The following is a 17,378-nucleotide window of genomic DNA, read 5'->3' on the forward strand; positions in this document are numbered from 1 at the left end:
ACTCGCCCCTTGATTTTATTTTTACAAATTTTATTTTTTTCACAAAAACTAGTCGCTGTTTCTCTCAGTCTCTCTCACCGACTTCTTTCCCCAAAATTTCCCCACCTCCTTCTCCGTCCGTAGCCTCAGGACAAGGGATTGCAATTCCCGTGGCAGCACCCTGCAAGTCGGCGAGGGATGGACGCGGTGTCGCTGTGCAGCAGCAGCAGCACAGAGCTTTCGCCGGAGGAAGAAAGGATTTTGATACGAGACATTGCTTTGGCTGCTGAAGCCAATTCCAAAGAGGGCGATGTCTTCTACTTGCTCACCCAAAGGTTGCAAATTTTTGCATTTTTTTGGGTTTATTTATTTATTTATGAAATTTGATGATTAATTTTTAAATAATTAGAAATTAGTTCTTCGCTGTGAATTGTTCATTTTTCGGTGTTTCTGTTAAAACAATGAAATCTTAATCTTTTATCAAATGGGTTGTGATTTCATATGTTGTAGTGAAAATTGGTTCTAATGTTTTGTGATATTTTTCATTTTTGAATTTGTTTCCAATTAGATGGTGGCAACGTTGGATTGATTATGTGAACCATGACCAACCCAATAACCCGAATGATGCATCCTCGGTGTCGGAGCATTGTGATTCGCCCGGTTCCAGTGCCTTAAAGAGGCCTGCTGGTATTGATAATTCTGACTTGATATATGATGCAGCATCAGAGGACACCAATTCGGGCATTGAGATACATGATACGTTACTGGAAGGCCGCGATTATGTCTTGCTCCCGCATGAAGTTTGGAACCGATTGCATACATGGTATGGAAATGTCATGCCTTTCTTTGTTAACCCTACCACTATGGAAATCCAAATACACTCAAGTGTTTTCATATATGTACACACATATTTATTGGGTTTTTATATCGTAAAAGGAAACCCAGAATGATCTTAACACACCACCAATTTTATTGAATTAATTGTATTCTAGAGATTTGATCCAACTTAGTGGGAAAAGGCTTTGTTGTCGTTGTTGTTGTTTAGTTGTATTCTAGAGATTTGTTACTTTCTCTTTTTTTGCAATGTTACCAATTGATTGAATAAATTTAACATTTATTTTGAGAGGACCAGCCTTCCTGAAAATTCCTTTAGATTTGCATTTCAGTGACCATACAGTATTATCTATGCATATTTTTGGGGTTGGAAGGGGTACCGAAGAGTGTATCTCTCCTTACACTTAAATGATTGCCTTTGAGCCAATATCAAGTTTCATTTCTGTGTTTTTTTGCAATTTATTGTGGTTGGAGGAGAATGTCAAGAGACTACATGTGTAATGCAGTGTTTCTGGTTGTAGGTATGGTGGTGGTCCAACATTGCCAAGGAAAGTGATTAGTTCAGGTCTTTCTCAGCCGGAGATGGCAGTAGAAGTGTACCCTCTGCGGCTTCAATTACTTGTGATGCCAAAAGGTGACCGCTCTACCGTACGAATAAGCAAAAAGGTAAAATATAAGGCAGATCATGATGTACCACTTTTTTCAGTGGTAGTTGCACCACTTTAGTAAGGTCTTACAAAGTATGTGCTGATTTTTCTTACCTGAAGATTGAAATTCTTTTGGCAGGAAACCATTGCAGAGCTTCACAGAAGAGCTTGTGATATCTTTGATCTTAGCTTGGAACAAGTAAAGTTTCCTATGTCTCTGGTTCTGCATCTAGCTTCATTGTTTGATTGAAATATTTTGTTCAGCAGCTCGTTTACTCCCTGTATGTTGTTGGTACTTAAGAATTTCCTCGATTGAAGGTGTGCATTTGGGATTACTATGGACGCCGGAAACATGCCCTGATGAACGACATGGATAAAACTCTTGATGATGCCAATATACAGATGGATCAGGATGTGAGTCTTCCATCACTTTATTGGAATGACATGCACAATTCTCTTTAGCATAGGACTTCATAATTTCATATGATGGTACATAGGAAATTTTATACGTTCATGTTTTGCTTAGTTAAAGCTACAGCTACATAATACATTTCCAAAAAATTGTTTCTTAATTTTGGAATCACAAACATATACTTCTTTAACATGATATCATTAGAGATTCTTGTGTTCCTTAATGTTTTTATGGGCTTTTAGGTTTGAATTGAATGTTTCCTTAAAACATCAAGTATAGATATATTGCTTTTGTGTTGCTATTCACTGGAAGTACCATTCTTGAATTATTATTCTACCACGTCAGTTTGCAAGAGCATCTGTTTTGCGTTGCACACTTCTTTCATGAGAGTTTTGCTCTGTATGTTGCTGGCCTCCTTTATATTGGTTAGTCACCTCCCACTACTTAGTTAACTTGGTTAATCAGAGTGTATTTTTGTAGTTATCTACCTCCAAATGGTTCAGTTGAGTTTGTTGGCCCATTTTGACCCGCCATCTTAGTGTCTGAACATGATTTATTGGTTTGTCACATTCTCTTTGAGGAACTTTCTGAACTGCATATATATGTACAAAAGCAATTTACGTTCACTTACAGCTTTCTGTGTTTCTTTTTTTTTTTTTTTTTTTTTATCCTTTTTTTTATTTTATTCTTTGTTTACGCACCATATGTTTGGTTTTTAATAGTGGAGATCTGTCTATTATATACCTGTAGGTACCAGTGTTTGGTTTGCAGGCATAGATGAGATGTGTCTGTGAACTTGGCTTCTTATGGTTGTGGGCTGTGACTGCAATTTTATGGCCTGTCACCAGCCTAGATAATGGTTTCTAGTTGAGACAGGTCTTATGTAGTATATGGAATAATATGTTATGCTGTAGCAGTATCTATGCACAAAGGTGCTTATTCTCTGTTGAAAATTATGGTGGCATGATAATTAATGGAAAATCTAAGTTTAGTTAATCGGTATTGAGTAGTATGCAGTGATATGCACACATTTTATCTTGCTCTGTTAAAAACTTTTGTTAAAGTGGCAAAGTAACTAGAGAAAATTGTGATGGATTTTGTGTGGTAACTGGTGAGGGAAGGAAATGACCGTCAATTGTGATGGGACGTAGATCTACAGTCAAGGAAGAGTGACCTTTATTAGTTGGGTTTTATAATTTAGTCGAAAAGGAGCACGGTTTTACTGGTTTAATGGTTGTGGAGATTTCCTTATTGGAGGCTTTACTTTGGCTTCATTTAATTTTAGTTTTGTTTTTCTGAGTTCAAACTTGTTTTGTTTTGTGATCAATTGAAGCAGATTCTGGTGGAGGTGCTTAACCCTGTCAATGGTAACACATCGGGTGGATCCCCGAGTTCTGTTCGCTCTTTAGAGAAGGAAGCTTCCTCTGTTCTTGTAGAGCCTTCTAAGTCAAGCTTGTCGATTGCAGGAGGTTTATCTGCAACCAGGGGTGCATCAAAGAACTACAGCTCAGAGCTCATACATAGTCAAGGCCTGATTGCAAGGGAACTGGATACTACATACCCTACGACTGGTGTTAGTACTAGGGGGTCGTCTGTTGGTTTGACTGGGTTGCAAAACCTTGGGAATACTTGTTTTATGAATAGTGCTATACAGTGCCTCGTTCATACACCGGAGTTTGCTAGATATTTTCGGGAAGATTATCATCAAGAGATAAACTGGCAAAACCCTCTGGGCATGGTTGTAAGTTTCTAACACTATCCGAGCTTAAATCAGCTCTATGTGCTTTTTGAAATCTATACTTTTGTTGCTATAATAGACTGCCAAAATTTCTTATTCAGTTTTGCAGTTTTTTTTTTGGGTGTGTTTAGGCTCTTGAAGACCCTGAGACCGTGAAATCTTTTGTTTTTTTTTTTTTTGCAAGAGACCTCTACAAATGTTAGTACTGAGATCTTTATGACTGCTAGTACTTGGAACTCTATGAATGCCAATACCTGTTTCTCTCTATGAATGATTTGTGTTCAGTCATACATGTTTTCAAGGAGTAGCTTTAATCTTCTTGAGGGTATTGCTTGCTTTAATCACAACTTGGCTGTTTACCTTATTCTCATTACAAAATGATGCATTTTTATGTCCATTCTTAGAATTGAAACAAACTACTATTCTCAATTCTCTAGGACATCGAGGTGATGAAAGATTTTCAGAAACAAGATATTTTGTTGAAATCGGTTTGTTGATTGAAGTCCAAGCAAGCAGTTTGAAGGATATACTGAGATAGTGTTGATTTGTCTGTGTTATTAAAATTTTGCTGCTTTTTTTTTATTGGCTGAATTTCTTTTGCTAAATTGGTCAAAATGTAGGGTGAGCTAGCTGTAGCATTTGGTGAGTTACTGCGGAAGCTATGGGCACCTGGACGAACACCAGTGTCCCCTCGACCTTTTAAATCCAAACTTGCTCGCTTTGCGCCTCAGTTTAGTGGTTATAATCAGCACGATTCTCAGGTTTGGTACTTGGCATTTAGGTTTTCACCAGTGTGTATGCATGCAATTTGCATTAACGAAAAACTAATTGTTGTTTCAGGAGCTTTTGGCATTTTTGCTAGATGGTCTTCATGAAGATCTGAATCGCGTGAAACACAAACCTTATATAAAGTCTAGAGATGCTGATGGCCGGCCTGATGAAGAAGTCGCAGATGAGTATTGGGCAAACCACACTGCTCGTAATGATTCTATAATTGTTGATGTGTGCCAAGTGAGTATGTTGTTGGAAATATTATATGTTAAAAAATTATTAGTTACTAACTTAATAATGGTCATTGTACAAGTGCTTAACTTGCATGCAGACTTGCAACGGTTACTACTATTACTACTGCTGCTGCTGCTAGTATCTGTTTAGTGTTATTTCTCATTTAAAATTTGAAGTTGATTCTGTTCATTATCTTTTCTTTCATTATGCTTTCTCAATCAAAGACCTAATAGATAAATGGTAGATAGTGTTTTCAAGACGCAGCGCTTAAAATGGTGTCAATATTACTCGTGATATATTTGTAAAATGGTGTCAATAAATGGTTGATAGTGTTTTCAAGACGCAGCGCTTAAAATGGTGTCAATATTACTTGAATATATTTGTAAAGAAAGAGATGTCTTGACTGGTGAACTCTTCATATGGTAGATGTGGATACCTGGATTCCTGCAATATTAATCTGTTGTAACCTCAAGGGCAGTTCAAATTGTTGTTTCTTATACATGTTGGGACTTGGTGCTAGATGTCTATCCTGTTTTCTACTTGTACTTTTGCTGGCAATAGTTGTTCCTATATTGTACATTATTCTTAATATAAAAAAAAAAAAAAAACTTTATCTTCTATACTTGTAAAACTTAAGATTAAATTGTGTGGTTTTGTTAAGTGGTTCATGCCCTTCGCACAATGTGGGTAAGTTATGCATACCTCACTATCATTGTCAATTGAATAGTAGTGTAACTGATGTATTAAAATTATATGCATTTTCTTAACATGTGGGTGAAAGCTTATTGGTCAACCTTGTAATTTAGTTTAAAATGTTCTTTCAAGCTGAGGAACTTACCATTTTGTTCTTCCTTCCACTCCTCATTGCCATCATTTTCGTAAACATAGGAATGTTCTTTCAAGCTGAGGAATGTACCCTTAATTGTAACTTTTCTCCTACATAGTGAAATACACACTACAAAGTATAGTGGATGTAGCCCAATTATGGGTGAACTACTCAACTGCCATCTTATTTGTGTGTTCTGATTTTACCACTCCAGTGGTGAACCAAAATTCGCTGTCAATAAGTTTTTCACTGTCTGCTGACGTAACAATTTTATTCGATTTTGCTCCCAAGCAGTGACATGTATCACTAAGTTTGCACTTCCACTAATGATGTACAATCCTATGCTTTCTGCTCGCAATCTTCTGAGACTCGTCAGTTTTTTGCCTTCAGTTTTTTTACCTTTGAAAAAAAACTTCTGAGACTCGTCAGTCTTTTCATTTTTAAACCTTAAGTCTAAGACAAATTTCCATTCATTTGACTTGATAGTACCTGAGTTTAAATACGCTGGTTGTATGCCTAGGTCTTATTCCTTGTTGATTTCTTCTCCTAGTGCGCTAATTCTATGGGTGCTTTTTCTGACAAGTTTCTACAATTTGTCCATGGATTATACAAATAATGGTTTGTGACTTGTCTTCGTATTATTCTTTTGATTACCTTATAGACTTATCAAATATAAGCTTCCTGGTGTTGTATCTCATGTATCAAATAATTTCGTATTTTATGCTCGATGCTATGAAGGCCGGTGCATCATGGTTTGGTGTTAATGCAAAAGATATTTTCACTAAATCTTGATACTGATCGAAATTTTTTTCCTGGTAGTTTGTAATAACCAATAGTTTTTTCTCATGGTTTTAATTTTTCCTATTAACAGGGCCAATATAAGTCAACTTTGGTTTGTCCCGTTTGCAATAAAGTCTCTGTTACGTTCGATCCCTTTATGTACCTTTCGTTGCCACTCCAGTCCACCACCACTAGAACAATGACGGTGACAGTTTTTTCTTGCGATGGAAGTGCATTGCCGTCTACTTGCACTGTCACAGTCCCAAAACAGGGACGTTGCAGGGACTTGATCCAGGTGCTTAGCAATGCTAGTTCTGTGAAGCACGGTGAAAAGCTTTTGCTTGTGGAGGTTAGCAGCATTTTACATTTGGAACTGATGCTTCTGTGCTTTATGAATCTGCATGGTTGGTTAACTTTTTCAATTTGTGGTTCACAGATACGAAATCATATGATTCAGAGATTTTTAGAAGACCCATTAATATCATTGTCTACCATCAAAGATGATGACCATCTTGCTGCTTATAAGGTTCCAAAATTGCCAAACAAAACAAAGTATCTTCAGTTGATACATCGCCGTCGAGAACAGTACGTATACTTTGACCTTCACCTTATATTCTGCACAGTGTTTAGAATCATGTAGAAAGCTCACTCTCCCCCACTAACCCTAACTTTGATTCCTGTACCCACGTTCACAAAAAGTTATTTTCCTTGCTTGACTAGTCCCGGCCAATTTAACCACTTTTATAAGCATTTTGAAAAGAAGCTGGTTGTTGAGTTAAGACTGCAAAAATATAATTTGTCCAGAATTAATTTTTCACATTTTCCTAATCAGAACAATTTGAAAAAGAAAAAAAATGTGGTGTTGATTTTACGTCTCATTTCAAACCATAAAAAACAAAATCTATGTGGTGTTGATCTGTATTTCTCTTGAACTTTAAACAACTGGACTTTTTTCATGTAGATCATTTTCTGGCTTCTCCTACTAACTTTTAATTGTCTCGTAGAGGAATTAGTGATTCCCAGGTTGCATCAGGATGGAAACCCTATGGAATACCTCTTGTCTCGCCAATCTCTTGTGTTGATGAAATTAAAGGAGGCAATATACAGACGATTGTTCATAAAATGCTTTCTCCAATGCTTAAAGCTAAAAGTATGGATATATCCGGTGTAAGCTCAACAACAGCTGGATCAGACGCCTCTCTTGATTTGGGTTCACGTGAAGCATGTACTGATTCCACTGTATCAAATTCAGCTAGTAAGGACATCACTAGTTCTGAAGCGGTGAAAGCCCAAGAATTGCCTCTAAAGTTGGTGGCTGAAAATAATTCATGCATTGATCTATCAGCGAGGAAAGATAAAGCCATCAAATTGGCCTCATCTTCAACATCAATACTAATATATGTTGATTGGTCACAGAAGCTTTCGGAAAAGTATGATACTCAGTATCTAGAAACCTTGCCAGAAGTTTATAAATATGGACCTGTAACAAAGAAAGCCCGAACTGAACCTCTCTCCTTATACACCTGCCTTGAAGCTTTTCTACGTGAAGAACCACTGGTGCCTGAAGATATGTGGTTAGTCTCTCTCCCTCTCGACTAAGCCCTAAATGGATGTATTTTAATCATATGTAGTTTGCCTTTTGAACATCAAGAGGTTCTGTAGGAGCTGTATCCTGCTTAATAAGCGGAATTTTGGATTAACTATGTATTCTGTTGAACGAAGCTGTATTCAAACAAGCGTGTCTTAAATTAATAGAATAATTATGGTATGGTGTAGGTACTGCCCGAAGTGCAAGGAGCGAAGGCAAGCAAGTAAGAAGCTTGATCTATGGAGGCTTCCAGAAGTGTTAGTCATCCATCTAAAGAGGTTCTCATACAGCAGGTCGATGAAGCATAAACTGGAAACCTTTGTGGATTTCCCAATCCATGGTTTTGATCTAACACGTTACGTTGCTAACAAAAACAACTCGCGACGTCAACTTTATGAGCTCTATGCCTTGACCAATCACATTGGCGGAATGGGTAGCGGCCACTACACTGCACATATCAAGGTATCTGGGACGATAGAAGTATATTTGGTCGAAACATTAATCAGCTGCATATCTCACCGGTAATCAGAAATAGATTTATTGACTGGTTTGTTTTACGCAGCTTCTAGACGAGAATAGGTGGTACAGTTTTGATGACAGTTGCGTATCACCGATAAATGAAGACGAGGTGAAGTCAGGCGCCGCGTATGTACTCTTTTATCGGCGTGTGCCAACTGAAGATGCAGCTGTTAGCGATGTGGCCTAATCCTTTGCAGCGACGTCAAGTGTTTACTTACAAAAAATAGTAAGACTAACTCTCAAGGCTATGTTTATTTCGTGGACTAAATTACAGATGGAAAAACTAGTGAAATGTGTTTAGTAGGTTATTTAAAAACTTCAAATGGATGCTTGTGTGTTTTTCTTTCAAAATGACAATATCATGTAAGGCACCACTATCATTTGTGTTCATCACAATTTGCTCCCTAATCGCCGTTGCCTTACCACTACCTGCGCCATCACGTCCACGGTCCAGCCACCATCGCTGTCACTGCCACCAATGCCAACGTCACTGCTACCATCACCCTTGCCACTGTAGCCACCTCCACGGTCACTTTCTACGCCAACATAACCCCTACCACCTAGCAACCACACCCTCTGGCGGCACCACTCCTTGCTACCATCCATCGCGACATCTCTGCCTCCTATTGCCACCATTCATACCCCATCACCATCGCCACCGCATGCAACTACTGTTGCTACCAGCACCACCTCGTCACAATCGCCATCCCCGCCACCACCTGCACATCTTCAAACCTATGTTTTTCTGGGGCTAACAACATTGTACTCTCACTTCTCTCCCGTGAGAGCTTTTCTCACAGCCATGTGACTGATTTTCTTTCTCTCTGTTTTGTTTTGGCGCCGGCCCTAGCTTTGGCTGGGGGACCCCGTGTATTTCCTTTGTGGTTTGTGCTCTGAATTTTTCAGTTTTTTTCCTCTTCCAGGAGCCTGCACATTTTCCTTCCCCAACCATGCTATCTGCACGATCTACTCCTCATTTTTCTCCTTTTGCCTTTGATTTCACCATGCTGGGTCCTATTCCCGAATCTCCATTTCCTCCATCCTCTTTGACCCTTTCCCTCCATTATCTTCCTCAGTTGGCTCCATCATCTCTCAACTTAACGCGTTTTGTTACGGATCTTTGGGAGGGTGTGTAGAGCTTTAGCTCGGGTGTCCACACCACCACCCTAGTTGGCCCTTGTTCGTCACTCCCGTTGCTTGCCCTTGTCAGCGATGTTGTTCGTGGGTTATTGCTACCTGCGTGCTTCATTGTTCTCATGGCGGCTATTCTGGTGCTGGTCTATGGATGATGATGTGACCTTTGTCCTCACCAATTCTGGGTTTCTTGTTGGTCTAATCTCAGGTGATTGTGGAGGGTGGTTGATCGTGACGATTGTGATGTGGTTCTCTTGTGGTGGCATCGTCGTTTGCAACTTCAGGAAGCCTAGTTGTTTAGGGTTTTTTGTGTGGTTTGGTTGCTTGTGCTGGGCTCCCAGGTTGGTCGTCTTCTGTGTGTTGTGGCCCTTTCTCTTTTCCTGTGTTTATTTAGTTTTGAGCTTTTGTTGCACTTCTCTTGTTGTTAATGAATTTTATCCTTTTGACCAAAAAATAAAAAAGTAAAAACATCGTACTCTTTAGGTTTGAGGCGGTTTTCAAAATGGGTCATGATGTTCTAATTTTCTCACTTTGGACCCTAGTACATTCTTCTATTTGGATGTCTAATCCTCCACTAAAATCATGAATTTTTTTCCTTTTTTGGGCTAATGCAACGCAAATATAGCTTACACGTCAACCCATATATGGGTCTTATGTTTATGGGGTCATAAATTTAACAAATGATCAAATAGTCAATAAGATCAAAGGTATATATTGATAACATTTCAATACTCTTATAATGAAAAATGAGAAAATTACAAATTTTTTACGTAATTTAAAAATCACCTTAAACCTAAAATATGTAAAATATAGTAAAATGTGTAAAATATAGTTTACCATTTTTACTACAATTGATCCCTCAACGCATTCAAAAGTCACTACAGATGGTCCTCAACGCATTCAAAAGTCATAGGTTTGGTCCTGATTTTTCAGAGTAACCTTTTTGTGAAAAAAAATGTGTAAAATTTAGTATTAATCTACATTTCTAGTACTTCAAACCAAAAATATTACAAAAATAAAACACACAACTCCGTCCATAACTTATTTGGATAATCACGTTCTGAAAAATGATAGGAAAACTATCTTTCTAGACAATATTTTATAAATTAAATTGTGCGACAGTCAATAGTTAAATTCTATTTTTAATAATTTAAGAAGTGACTTTAACCGACAATCATCACATTATGCGGTTTATAAAATATGATCTAAAAAAATTGTCTTTTTAGCGTCACCCGTTTTGTTTTGGTTAATCAGGTCAACTACAATTTATAAAAAGAAGCCGCGTTTAGAAACCTGCGACTCTCAGTAGAATCCAATAAACGTACCGACATTTTCAGTTTTGGTAAATAAAAAAGGGACAGTTCTGACTTAGATTTTCCAAAGATCACTGTCGTTAAGCACCTCGTCTCGAAGCTGAACTCTTGAGATCTGTCTGACATGATCTGACACAATGAGAAGCCTTCGATCTTCCCCAATTGCTTCCAAACCCATAATTTATGGTGTTATTCATATGTTTTTTCTGTTAGCCAGCTCAAATACGGCGCATGGAGAAACCTTCGACTCTGTCTTGCAGCTCCTCCCACAACCCTGGTGGACAAGAATCCGACCCGGATCCAAGAGGGTCCTCTCTGTTGGTGAGTTTGGTGCAAAAGGAGATGGCGTCACTGATGACTCTCAGGTAACATAATTCCCACAATCTGTAATATTTCTGCTGGCTTATTTTTGTTTTCTTTTTAGGGGTTTTAAAACAAAAATTTACAAATGATGACATTGTTCAATGGGTGCTATAGTGAATAGGGTTTTACTCTTAAGCACACTGCGTTTCGAGTTCAAATCCTTTTCCCTCTCGTAGTCTAGCTTAGAATAGTGATATCGCTTGAAATGAAATGACGACATTGTTGCTTTATTGGTTTAACAATATATGAAATAACTAATTAAATGCACTATGAATTGTGCCCATTTTGCAGAACCACGAATTGTTTCAGAAATTTAATATTAATTCCAGAAATTTTATTCAACTTTTACGACGTTTATCAATGAGAGTTGTTTTTCCTTATAAATATAATTTAAGTGGGAGAGATGGACTGAGATGTATGGTTGATGAGATAGCTATGGAGATGCATTCTCTGGGAATTAGGCGATAACGAGGCACTTTCTTATGCATTATTATTTTCCACAAAACCGTTAATGAAGCCTGTGTCGACGAGTGATATGGTATTTTTCATCTCTTCAGGCTTTTAAAAATGCTTGGGAGATAGCTTGTTCTATCCCTGTGCGGACAAGAATCTTAATTCCTGCTGGAAGCACTTACCTATTCCATCCTGTTGATATCGCTGGGCCTTGTCGATCAAAGGTGACTCTAATGGTATGAATCAATTCTATTGCTTGCTGTAATTCTTTCTTTCTAACTAGCAGTATTTCGATGAGAATGCATCTATGGTTCAGTATTTTTTTGGTCCAAGAGCTATGGTTCATTTGACATTTGTTATTCAGAATTTACTTGCATTCCCTTTAACAAATCGCATGCCTTAATAGATCTCTGGTACCGTCATTGCTCCTGAAGATCCTGATACTTGGATTGGTTTGAATCGACGTAAGTGGCTCTATTTCCATGGGGTGAACCACCTTACAGTAGAAGGGGGAGGGACACTCAATGGAATGGGGCAGGAATGGTGGGCTCGGTCTTGCAAGACCAACTCATCAAATGTATATCCCTCTTGAACCTGTAAGCTTTATGTTTCATGTAAAGATTATTCTACCTACATCTGTCTAAAAGTGGCTTTAATTTGTTTATGGCAGCCATGTCGACATGCTCCAACGGTTAGTGCTTTTTTGGTTAACGAGGAATGCAGTTGGTTTTTTCCTTTTACTATTTCATGCCTCCGATGGTTTTAATCATAACCTTAATATGGGATATTCAATACATTCCAGGCAGTTACGTTTCATAAGTGCAAGAATTTGAAGGTCAAGAATCTTTTGATTGTCAATAGTCAACAAATGCACATGACATTCACAAACTGCATGCGGGTAGTGGCATCAAATCTCAGAGTGATAGCGCCTGCTGTTAGTCCTAATACTGATGGCATCCACATTAGTGCGTCGAAGGGTGTTGAGCTCAAGGATACCATAATAAGAACAGGTCAGTTATCCAAGGGAACTATTGCCAATTTTAAACTTATTCAGTATTTGTGATCCCGGAAATATAATCTATTTTTCACGTTTGAGTTGTTACAGAAAAGGTTGTTGGTTGTTACCTTGAGCGATTTGATAGCAAAATTACGTGCCAATTGGAAGTTTGTATTCAACATAGTATTAGATCTAATGTTTAGTTTCCGATTAAGCAATCAAGGTTTCTTATAATCATTGTCCAATCCAAAGTGTGGTGAAAAAACTTGGTCTCTTTCTGATATTGGAGTCTTATACACTCAATCCAGGAGACGACTGTATTTCTATAGTCAGCAATTCTTCACGAATCCGGATCATAAATATTGCTTGTGGCCCCGGTCATGGCATAAGGTAAAACTGGACTATACTTCCATTTCTGGTAAACCTCGGAATCATCTGGACATGTTACTAATTTTGAAATACTTCATCAAGCATTGGAAGCTTGGGAAAATCAAACTCTTGGTCCCAAGTGCATGATGTAGTAGTTGATACAGCATTCTTGTCCAACACAGATAATGGGGTGAGAATCAAAACATGGCAGGTAACCTTCTCTGAACTCTGTTCACAGGCACACACCAAGGAGTTCTTTTTATTCTTCATCTTGTACTTTTGTTCTGAACCATTATGCATTTAATTGAAATTGGTTTTTCGTGCATCTTCATCAGGGCGGAAGTGGCTTTGCCTCCAACATTGCATTCCGGAATGTGTTGATGGAAAATGTATCAAATCCGATAATAATCGATCAGTATTATTGTGACTCCTGGCTGCCATGTCTAAATCAGGTATAGAGTTCTTACCAAAATTATAGCGCTACTCCCATTAATTCCAATGTCCTTCATAGGTATAAGCCGAGCTATTGTAGGTAACCGGTTCAAGAATACTTCCTCTTTCTCCGTGGTCATGAGTTACTGAGACTACTAAAAACACTTCATTCTTGCAAATAGATTATCTCATTCATCCCACGTATCGGTAGCCTCATACAGTTTAGTTCATAACTCTGTTAATAAGTGCAAGGCACAATTTATTTGACATCTCGACGAGTACTTGTTATTACGGAGAGACTTATTAGTTCTCCAGCAAAACAAAGTTCCTTAGAATTACTGACATTGTAATCTTTAGTTTTTAGAGCTGCTTAAACTAAAAGATATTTACATCAATGTCGTATGAGAATGCAGACTTCGGCGGTAAAAGTGGAGAACATATCCTTCGTGCACATTAAAGGGACTTCTGCTACGGAGGAAGCAATAAAATTTGTTTGCAGTGACTATTCACCATGTGAAGGGTTATACATGGAAGATATTCAGCTTCTACCATCCGTTGGGGAGATCACCACCTCTCTTTGTTGGCAAGCTCAAGGTTCAAGTTTCGGTTTGGTAGACCCGCCCGCTTGCTTCTCGTGTAGCGAAAGCTTCATTACGCAAAAAGTCCCGTCATACTCTACCATTCATTCACAGAGGTTGGGCAGTTTGGAATATGGACGAACAGCAACCCAGTAGATCGTGGTATAGATCTAGCTACAGCGTATAGAGTCGACATTTTTGGATTCCATATTGTTCTTGGAGCATGGATCCCTGAAGCATTTTCCCTTTGTATATAGTCCACTGTAAAACTTTGGTTTGCACAAAAGAGATAACGGCAGTGATGACATCGATTCGTTGGAATATTTGTACATAATGTATACACAGTATAGTTTTGGCATCGATTCGATGAAACATTACTTATGGAATGTATTTATGCATATTGTCAAAAAAAAAAAAAAAAAAAAAATTTTACAGGGAGACTTCGTTACAACATAAGCCAAAATTTCAAACGAATAAGCCTTTTCGAATACATTCTAAGATAACCGAACACATCGGTAGAAATAATGAATCGTCTGTCGCACCAGGAATACCAGAATCTAGTGCATAAAATCTCACAGCATCACATATTATGTGTCCCTTTATCTTCTGCATTTTCTAAACTGACTGCATTTTCATAGCCATAAGCTAGCGATTTCCGAGCTTAGGGCACCCCTCAGCAAGAGGCAAGTCCAAGTTTTCAACAGTTCTAAATGTTCTTGGGACCATCCTATCAACATAGAGAGTTCCCTCCAAATGATCACACTCATGCTGCAAAATACGAGCCTGCCAACCTGAAGCATTTACTTTGATGGGCTGGCCATTTCGATCAAAACCTGAAACCTCAACATCAAGGTTTCGCTCCACCACTGCTCTGAATCCATCGACGCTGCAAAATATCACAGTAAAATTACATATTATCGACAGCAGGCGATTCTAGTTTCCATGGACATAGTAACTTGAGTGAAAAAAAATTCTAAAACACAATATTAGAACAGTGTGAACTCGAGTAAGTTGAGCACCCAACACAAGCAAAATAAACAAGGGTCCATGATGAAATCCTATGTTCGCTTTCACACTGTCTTGATTGAGATTGATTATAAAAATTTCAACCTTAGAGATGAAAACTACTAACAAATGAGGAACACTTATAATGCAGTAGCAGTCATGTTTCCTATCATTTGTTAACTGAGATGGAATTCTTTAATCGAGGGACTCGAATACTAGAAACACCCGAGGTTGTCAACTATAGTTTCACATGCCCTATGACTAAGTCCCGGTTTAGCATTGAGACAGGTTCAAAATTCACCGTGTGGTAGTTCAGTGGCATCCAAGGAGATGGTATAATACATAAACTTTATTCATATCATATGATCATATCTTGCAAAACAAAGGAGCATTCAGTAACCATATGGAATCAGTTCTGTATAGTTTTGCAGAGAATACGGGTTGAAAATTCCTAACAAGAACATTGTAGATACAAATGTTGAGAATGATAAAGAAACTTAAATGTAACTTGAATCACCGCCACTGCCTCTGTAACATCAAAACCCCTAACAAAGCTATTAATCTCAGCTATCCATTTACGAGAAGAACAGGGCATTAAGGAAATGGATGTCATTTACTATTTCTTCCGACCTCAACCATAGATTTCTCTCATTTCTAGCTAAAATAGAAAAACATTGTATCCGTTACCTTAAGCACCCTTCAAAGAATACTGCAGTCTTGTTGCTCTTATTTTTAAGCTTCGGATTAAGAATCACCTGCCTCAAAAATAACAAATAAATTGCAATAGTCAAGTGCAACATTTTCAATCTTAAGATTCAATACATCACTTGGATGTTCACCTCTCTCACAGATACTTAACATACCAAAAGATCAAAAGGTCGTCTATCTTGAGCTGCAGTCGCTTCCTTAGGTGCATAACTGATATATTCCTTTGTATCTTCCAACACTATTATCTGCGCAGATGACAATGACAGAGTTGTTGCCTTCGTTTTACGGAATGCTAGGTTTTCATGAATAACGGAAGTTTAAATCTTCAACGAGAATTTAAGGCTGGTGAGTTGAGCTATACGTTCCACCAAAATAAAAAGAAAGTATCAATTTTTGTAACCGTAATAAAAAAACGAATGTCACTAAAATCAAGCAATGTAGCTTAAATTGAAGGGAGTTTTAACGAAAAGCCCACGGTACAGTTCACTTTAACGAAAAACCATATTTTTACACTAAAAAGTCAAACATAATACTATTCACTTTATCTTTTATTTTGTCCTTATCATTAAAACTCAAAGTTTTCAAGCTATTTTCATTAGTTTCCTTAAATTGAACTAAGCATTGATTATTTACTATTTAAAGGTCTATCTATCTGCATACATGGGCTTAGCCAAGTTCGAATCCCCCTCCCCATAGTTTAGAACGAATTTAGTGCAGACTATCGCTTGTCTAAAAATTTTACTCCCAAGAACCAACGCAGGGTGAAAAAGAAAGCTACATTTTACATTTTTTTCGACATTTTCTCAGCAGCCAAACAGAAATTAATGAGACAGAAGAAGAAAACAATAATCAAAATTGAGCCTTTAAGATAAAATACCAAAACTGACCCTCAAGGGAATTCCAATCTGAGGAGCAGCAAGACCGACCCCAGGAGCCTTCCGCATCACCCTCACCATATCATCAATTATCTTCTGGATCCTCTCCGACCCAATATCCCCGGGCTCAACATCTCGGGCCGGTTCGTGCAAAACCGGGTCACCCGCTTTCACTATATCGGGCATGCTGATGCTTTTCTTCTTCTCTCCTCCGAGACCCAGAAGCCAACCCGCTTTGGCGACGGGAGAAGAGGTTGAGCTGAAATTTTTCCCGATCGTGAAGTGGGAGTTGAAGACTGGATTCGGGTATGGAAGTCCGGGATCCAAAGAGATGATTCGGGATTTAAGAAATATCGGGGCGGTAGCTAGACATATCGGGCCGAGACGGAGCGAGAATCGGTGGATGGTTTCCATAGCCGTGGTTTGGATTTCAAGTAGAGGGTTTAAGGATGCTTTGAAGGTGATGATGTCGTCCACTGCTTCAATCAAACGACAGCAACAATAATGTCGTCGTTCAGGCACTTTAACGACAACGTCAAGTCAAGCTTTCTTTTACGGTACACTATGGTTGCAATTGCACAAGGGAAACAAACTTACAATTTGGACAAAAGACATCATTTATAAATTGATATGCATCAATTTTTTTGTTTGGTTTTATAAGCAAAAAAGTTTAGAATTTTCGCATGAGAAAAAAAACTATAAAATTTGGGATCTCTTATTCTCATGTTTAAAATCTATGTAAATAGGTGTTATTTCTAAATTTCTATGAATAATAATTTAAAATTAAAAAATACAGAAAATCTTAACCATGACTGGCCACCAC

The 17,378-nt window shown here is 38.1% G+C and overlaps 3 protein-coding genes across 3 annotated transcripts; 2 read left to right on the plus strand and 1 right to left on the minus strand.

Annotated features, from left to right (window-relative positions):
- LOC103952615 (ubiquitin carboxyl-terminal hydrolase 5) lies at window positions 1-8,718 on the plus strand. Its single transcript, XM_009364245.3, has 13 exons — window positions 1-314; window positions 548-802; window positions 1,335-1,479; window positions 1,600-1,659; window positions 1,779-1,874; window positions 3,209-3,613; window positions 4,231-4,371; window positions 4,451-4,621; window positions 6,313-6,570; window positions 6,658-6,806; window positions 7,226-7,795; window positions 7,998-8,271; window positions 8,372-8,718. The coding sequence occupies exons 1-13, from the start codon at window positions 178-180 to the stop codon at window positions 8,513-8,515; spliced, it is 2,805 nt and encodes a 934-aa protein (XP_009362520.2). The 5' UTR covers window positions 1-177; the 3' UTR covers window positions 8,516-8,718.
- A 2,034-nt stretch (window positions 8,719-10,752) lies between these two features.
- LOC103930699 (probable polygalacturonase At1g80170) lies at window positions 10,753-14,325 on the plus strand. The gene is made up of 9 exons (XM_009340067.3): window positions 10,753-11,140; window positions 11,696-11,827; window positions 11,998-12,168; window positions 12,262-12,282; window positions 12,394-12,601; window positions 12,897-12,978; window positions 13,060-13,168; window positions 13,293-13,409; window positions 13,803-14,325. The coding sequence occupies exons 1-9, from the start codon at window positions 10,913-10,915 to the stop codon at window positions 14,121-14,123; spliced, it is 1,389 nt and encodes a 462-aa protein (XP_009338342.2). The 5' UTR covers window positions 10,753-10,912; the 3' UTR covers window positions 14,124-14,325.
- LOC103930700 (peptide deformylase 1A, chloroplastic/mitochondrial) lies at window positions 14,315-17,092 on the minus strand. The gene is made up of 4 exons (XM_009340068.3): window positions 16,568-17,092; window positions 15,836-15,925; window positions 15,660-15,727; window positions 14,315-14,853 (listed from the first exon to the last, which is right to left on the minus strand). Exons 1-4 carry the CDS (start codon window positions 16,967-16,969, stop codon window positions 14,613-14,615), a joined length of 801 nt encoding a protein of 266 aa, XP_009338343.2. The 5' UTR covers window positions 16,970-17,092; the 3' UTR covers window positions 14,315-14,612.
- Window positions 17,093-17,378: the final 286 nt, after the last annotated feature.

The sequence above is a fragment of a genome, unplaced genomic scaffold, assembly GCF_019419815.1.
Source record: "Pyrus x bretschneideri cultivar Hongxiangsu unplaced genomic scaffold, Pyrus_bretschneideri_v1 Contig20, whole genome shotgun sequence".
In the NCBI taxonomy this organism is placed as follows: Eukaryota; Viridiplantae; Streptophyta; class Magnoliopsida; order Rosales; family Rosaceae; genus Pyrus; species Pyrus x bretschneideri.

Bases quoted from the DNA above. Each gene is read 5' to 3' on its own strand.
- LOC103930699 (XM_009340067.3), top strand. From the start codon at position 10,913: ATGAGAAGCCTTCGATCTTCCCCAATTGCTTCCAAACCCATAATTTAT. The intron at 12,979-13,059 runs GTAAAACTGGAC...TACTTCATCAAG, and splicing joins GGCCCCGGTCATGGCATAAG to CATTGGAAGCTTGGGAAAAT. The intron at 13,410-13,802 runs GTATAGAGTTCT...ATGAGAATGCAG, and splicing joins GGCTGCCATGTCTAAATCAG to ACTTCGGCGGTAAAAGTGGA.
- LOC103952615 (XM_009364245.3), top strand. From the start codon at position 178: ATGGACGCGGTGTCGCTGTGCAGCAGCAGCAGCACAGAGCTTTCGCCG. The intron at 315-547 runs GTTGCAAATTTT...GTTTCCAATTAG, and splicing joins TTCTACTTGCTCACCCAAAG to ATGGTGGCAACGTTGGATTG. The intron at 1,660-1,778 runs GTAAAGTTTCCT...CCTCGATTGAAG, and splicing joins TTGATCTTAGCTTGGAACAA to GTGTGCATTTGGGATTACTA.
- LOC103930700 (XM_009340068.3), bottom strand. From the start codon at position 16,969: ATGGAAACCATCCACCGATTCTCGCTCCGTCTCGGCCCGATATGTCTA. The intron at 15,728-15,835 runs GTATGTTAAGTA...TTTTTGAGGCAG, and splicing joins GACGACCTTTTGATCTTTTG to GTGATTCTTAATCCGAAGCT. The intron at 14,854-15,659 runs GTAACGGATACA...GATATTTTGCAG, and splicing joins TTCTTTGAAGGGTGCTTAAG to CGTCGATGGATTCAGAGCAG.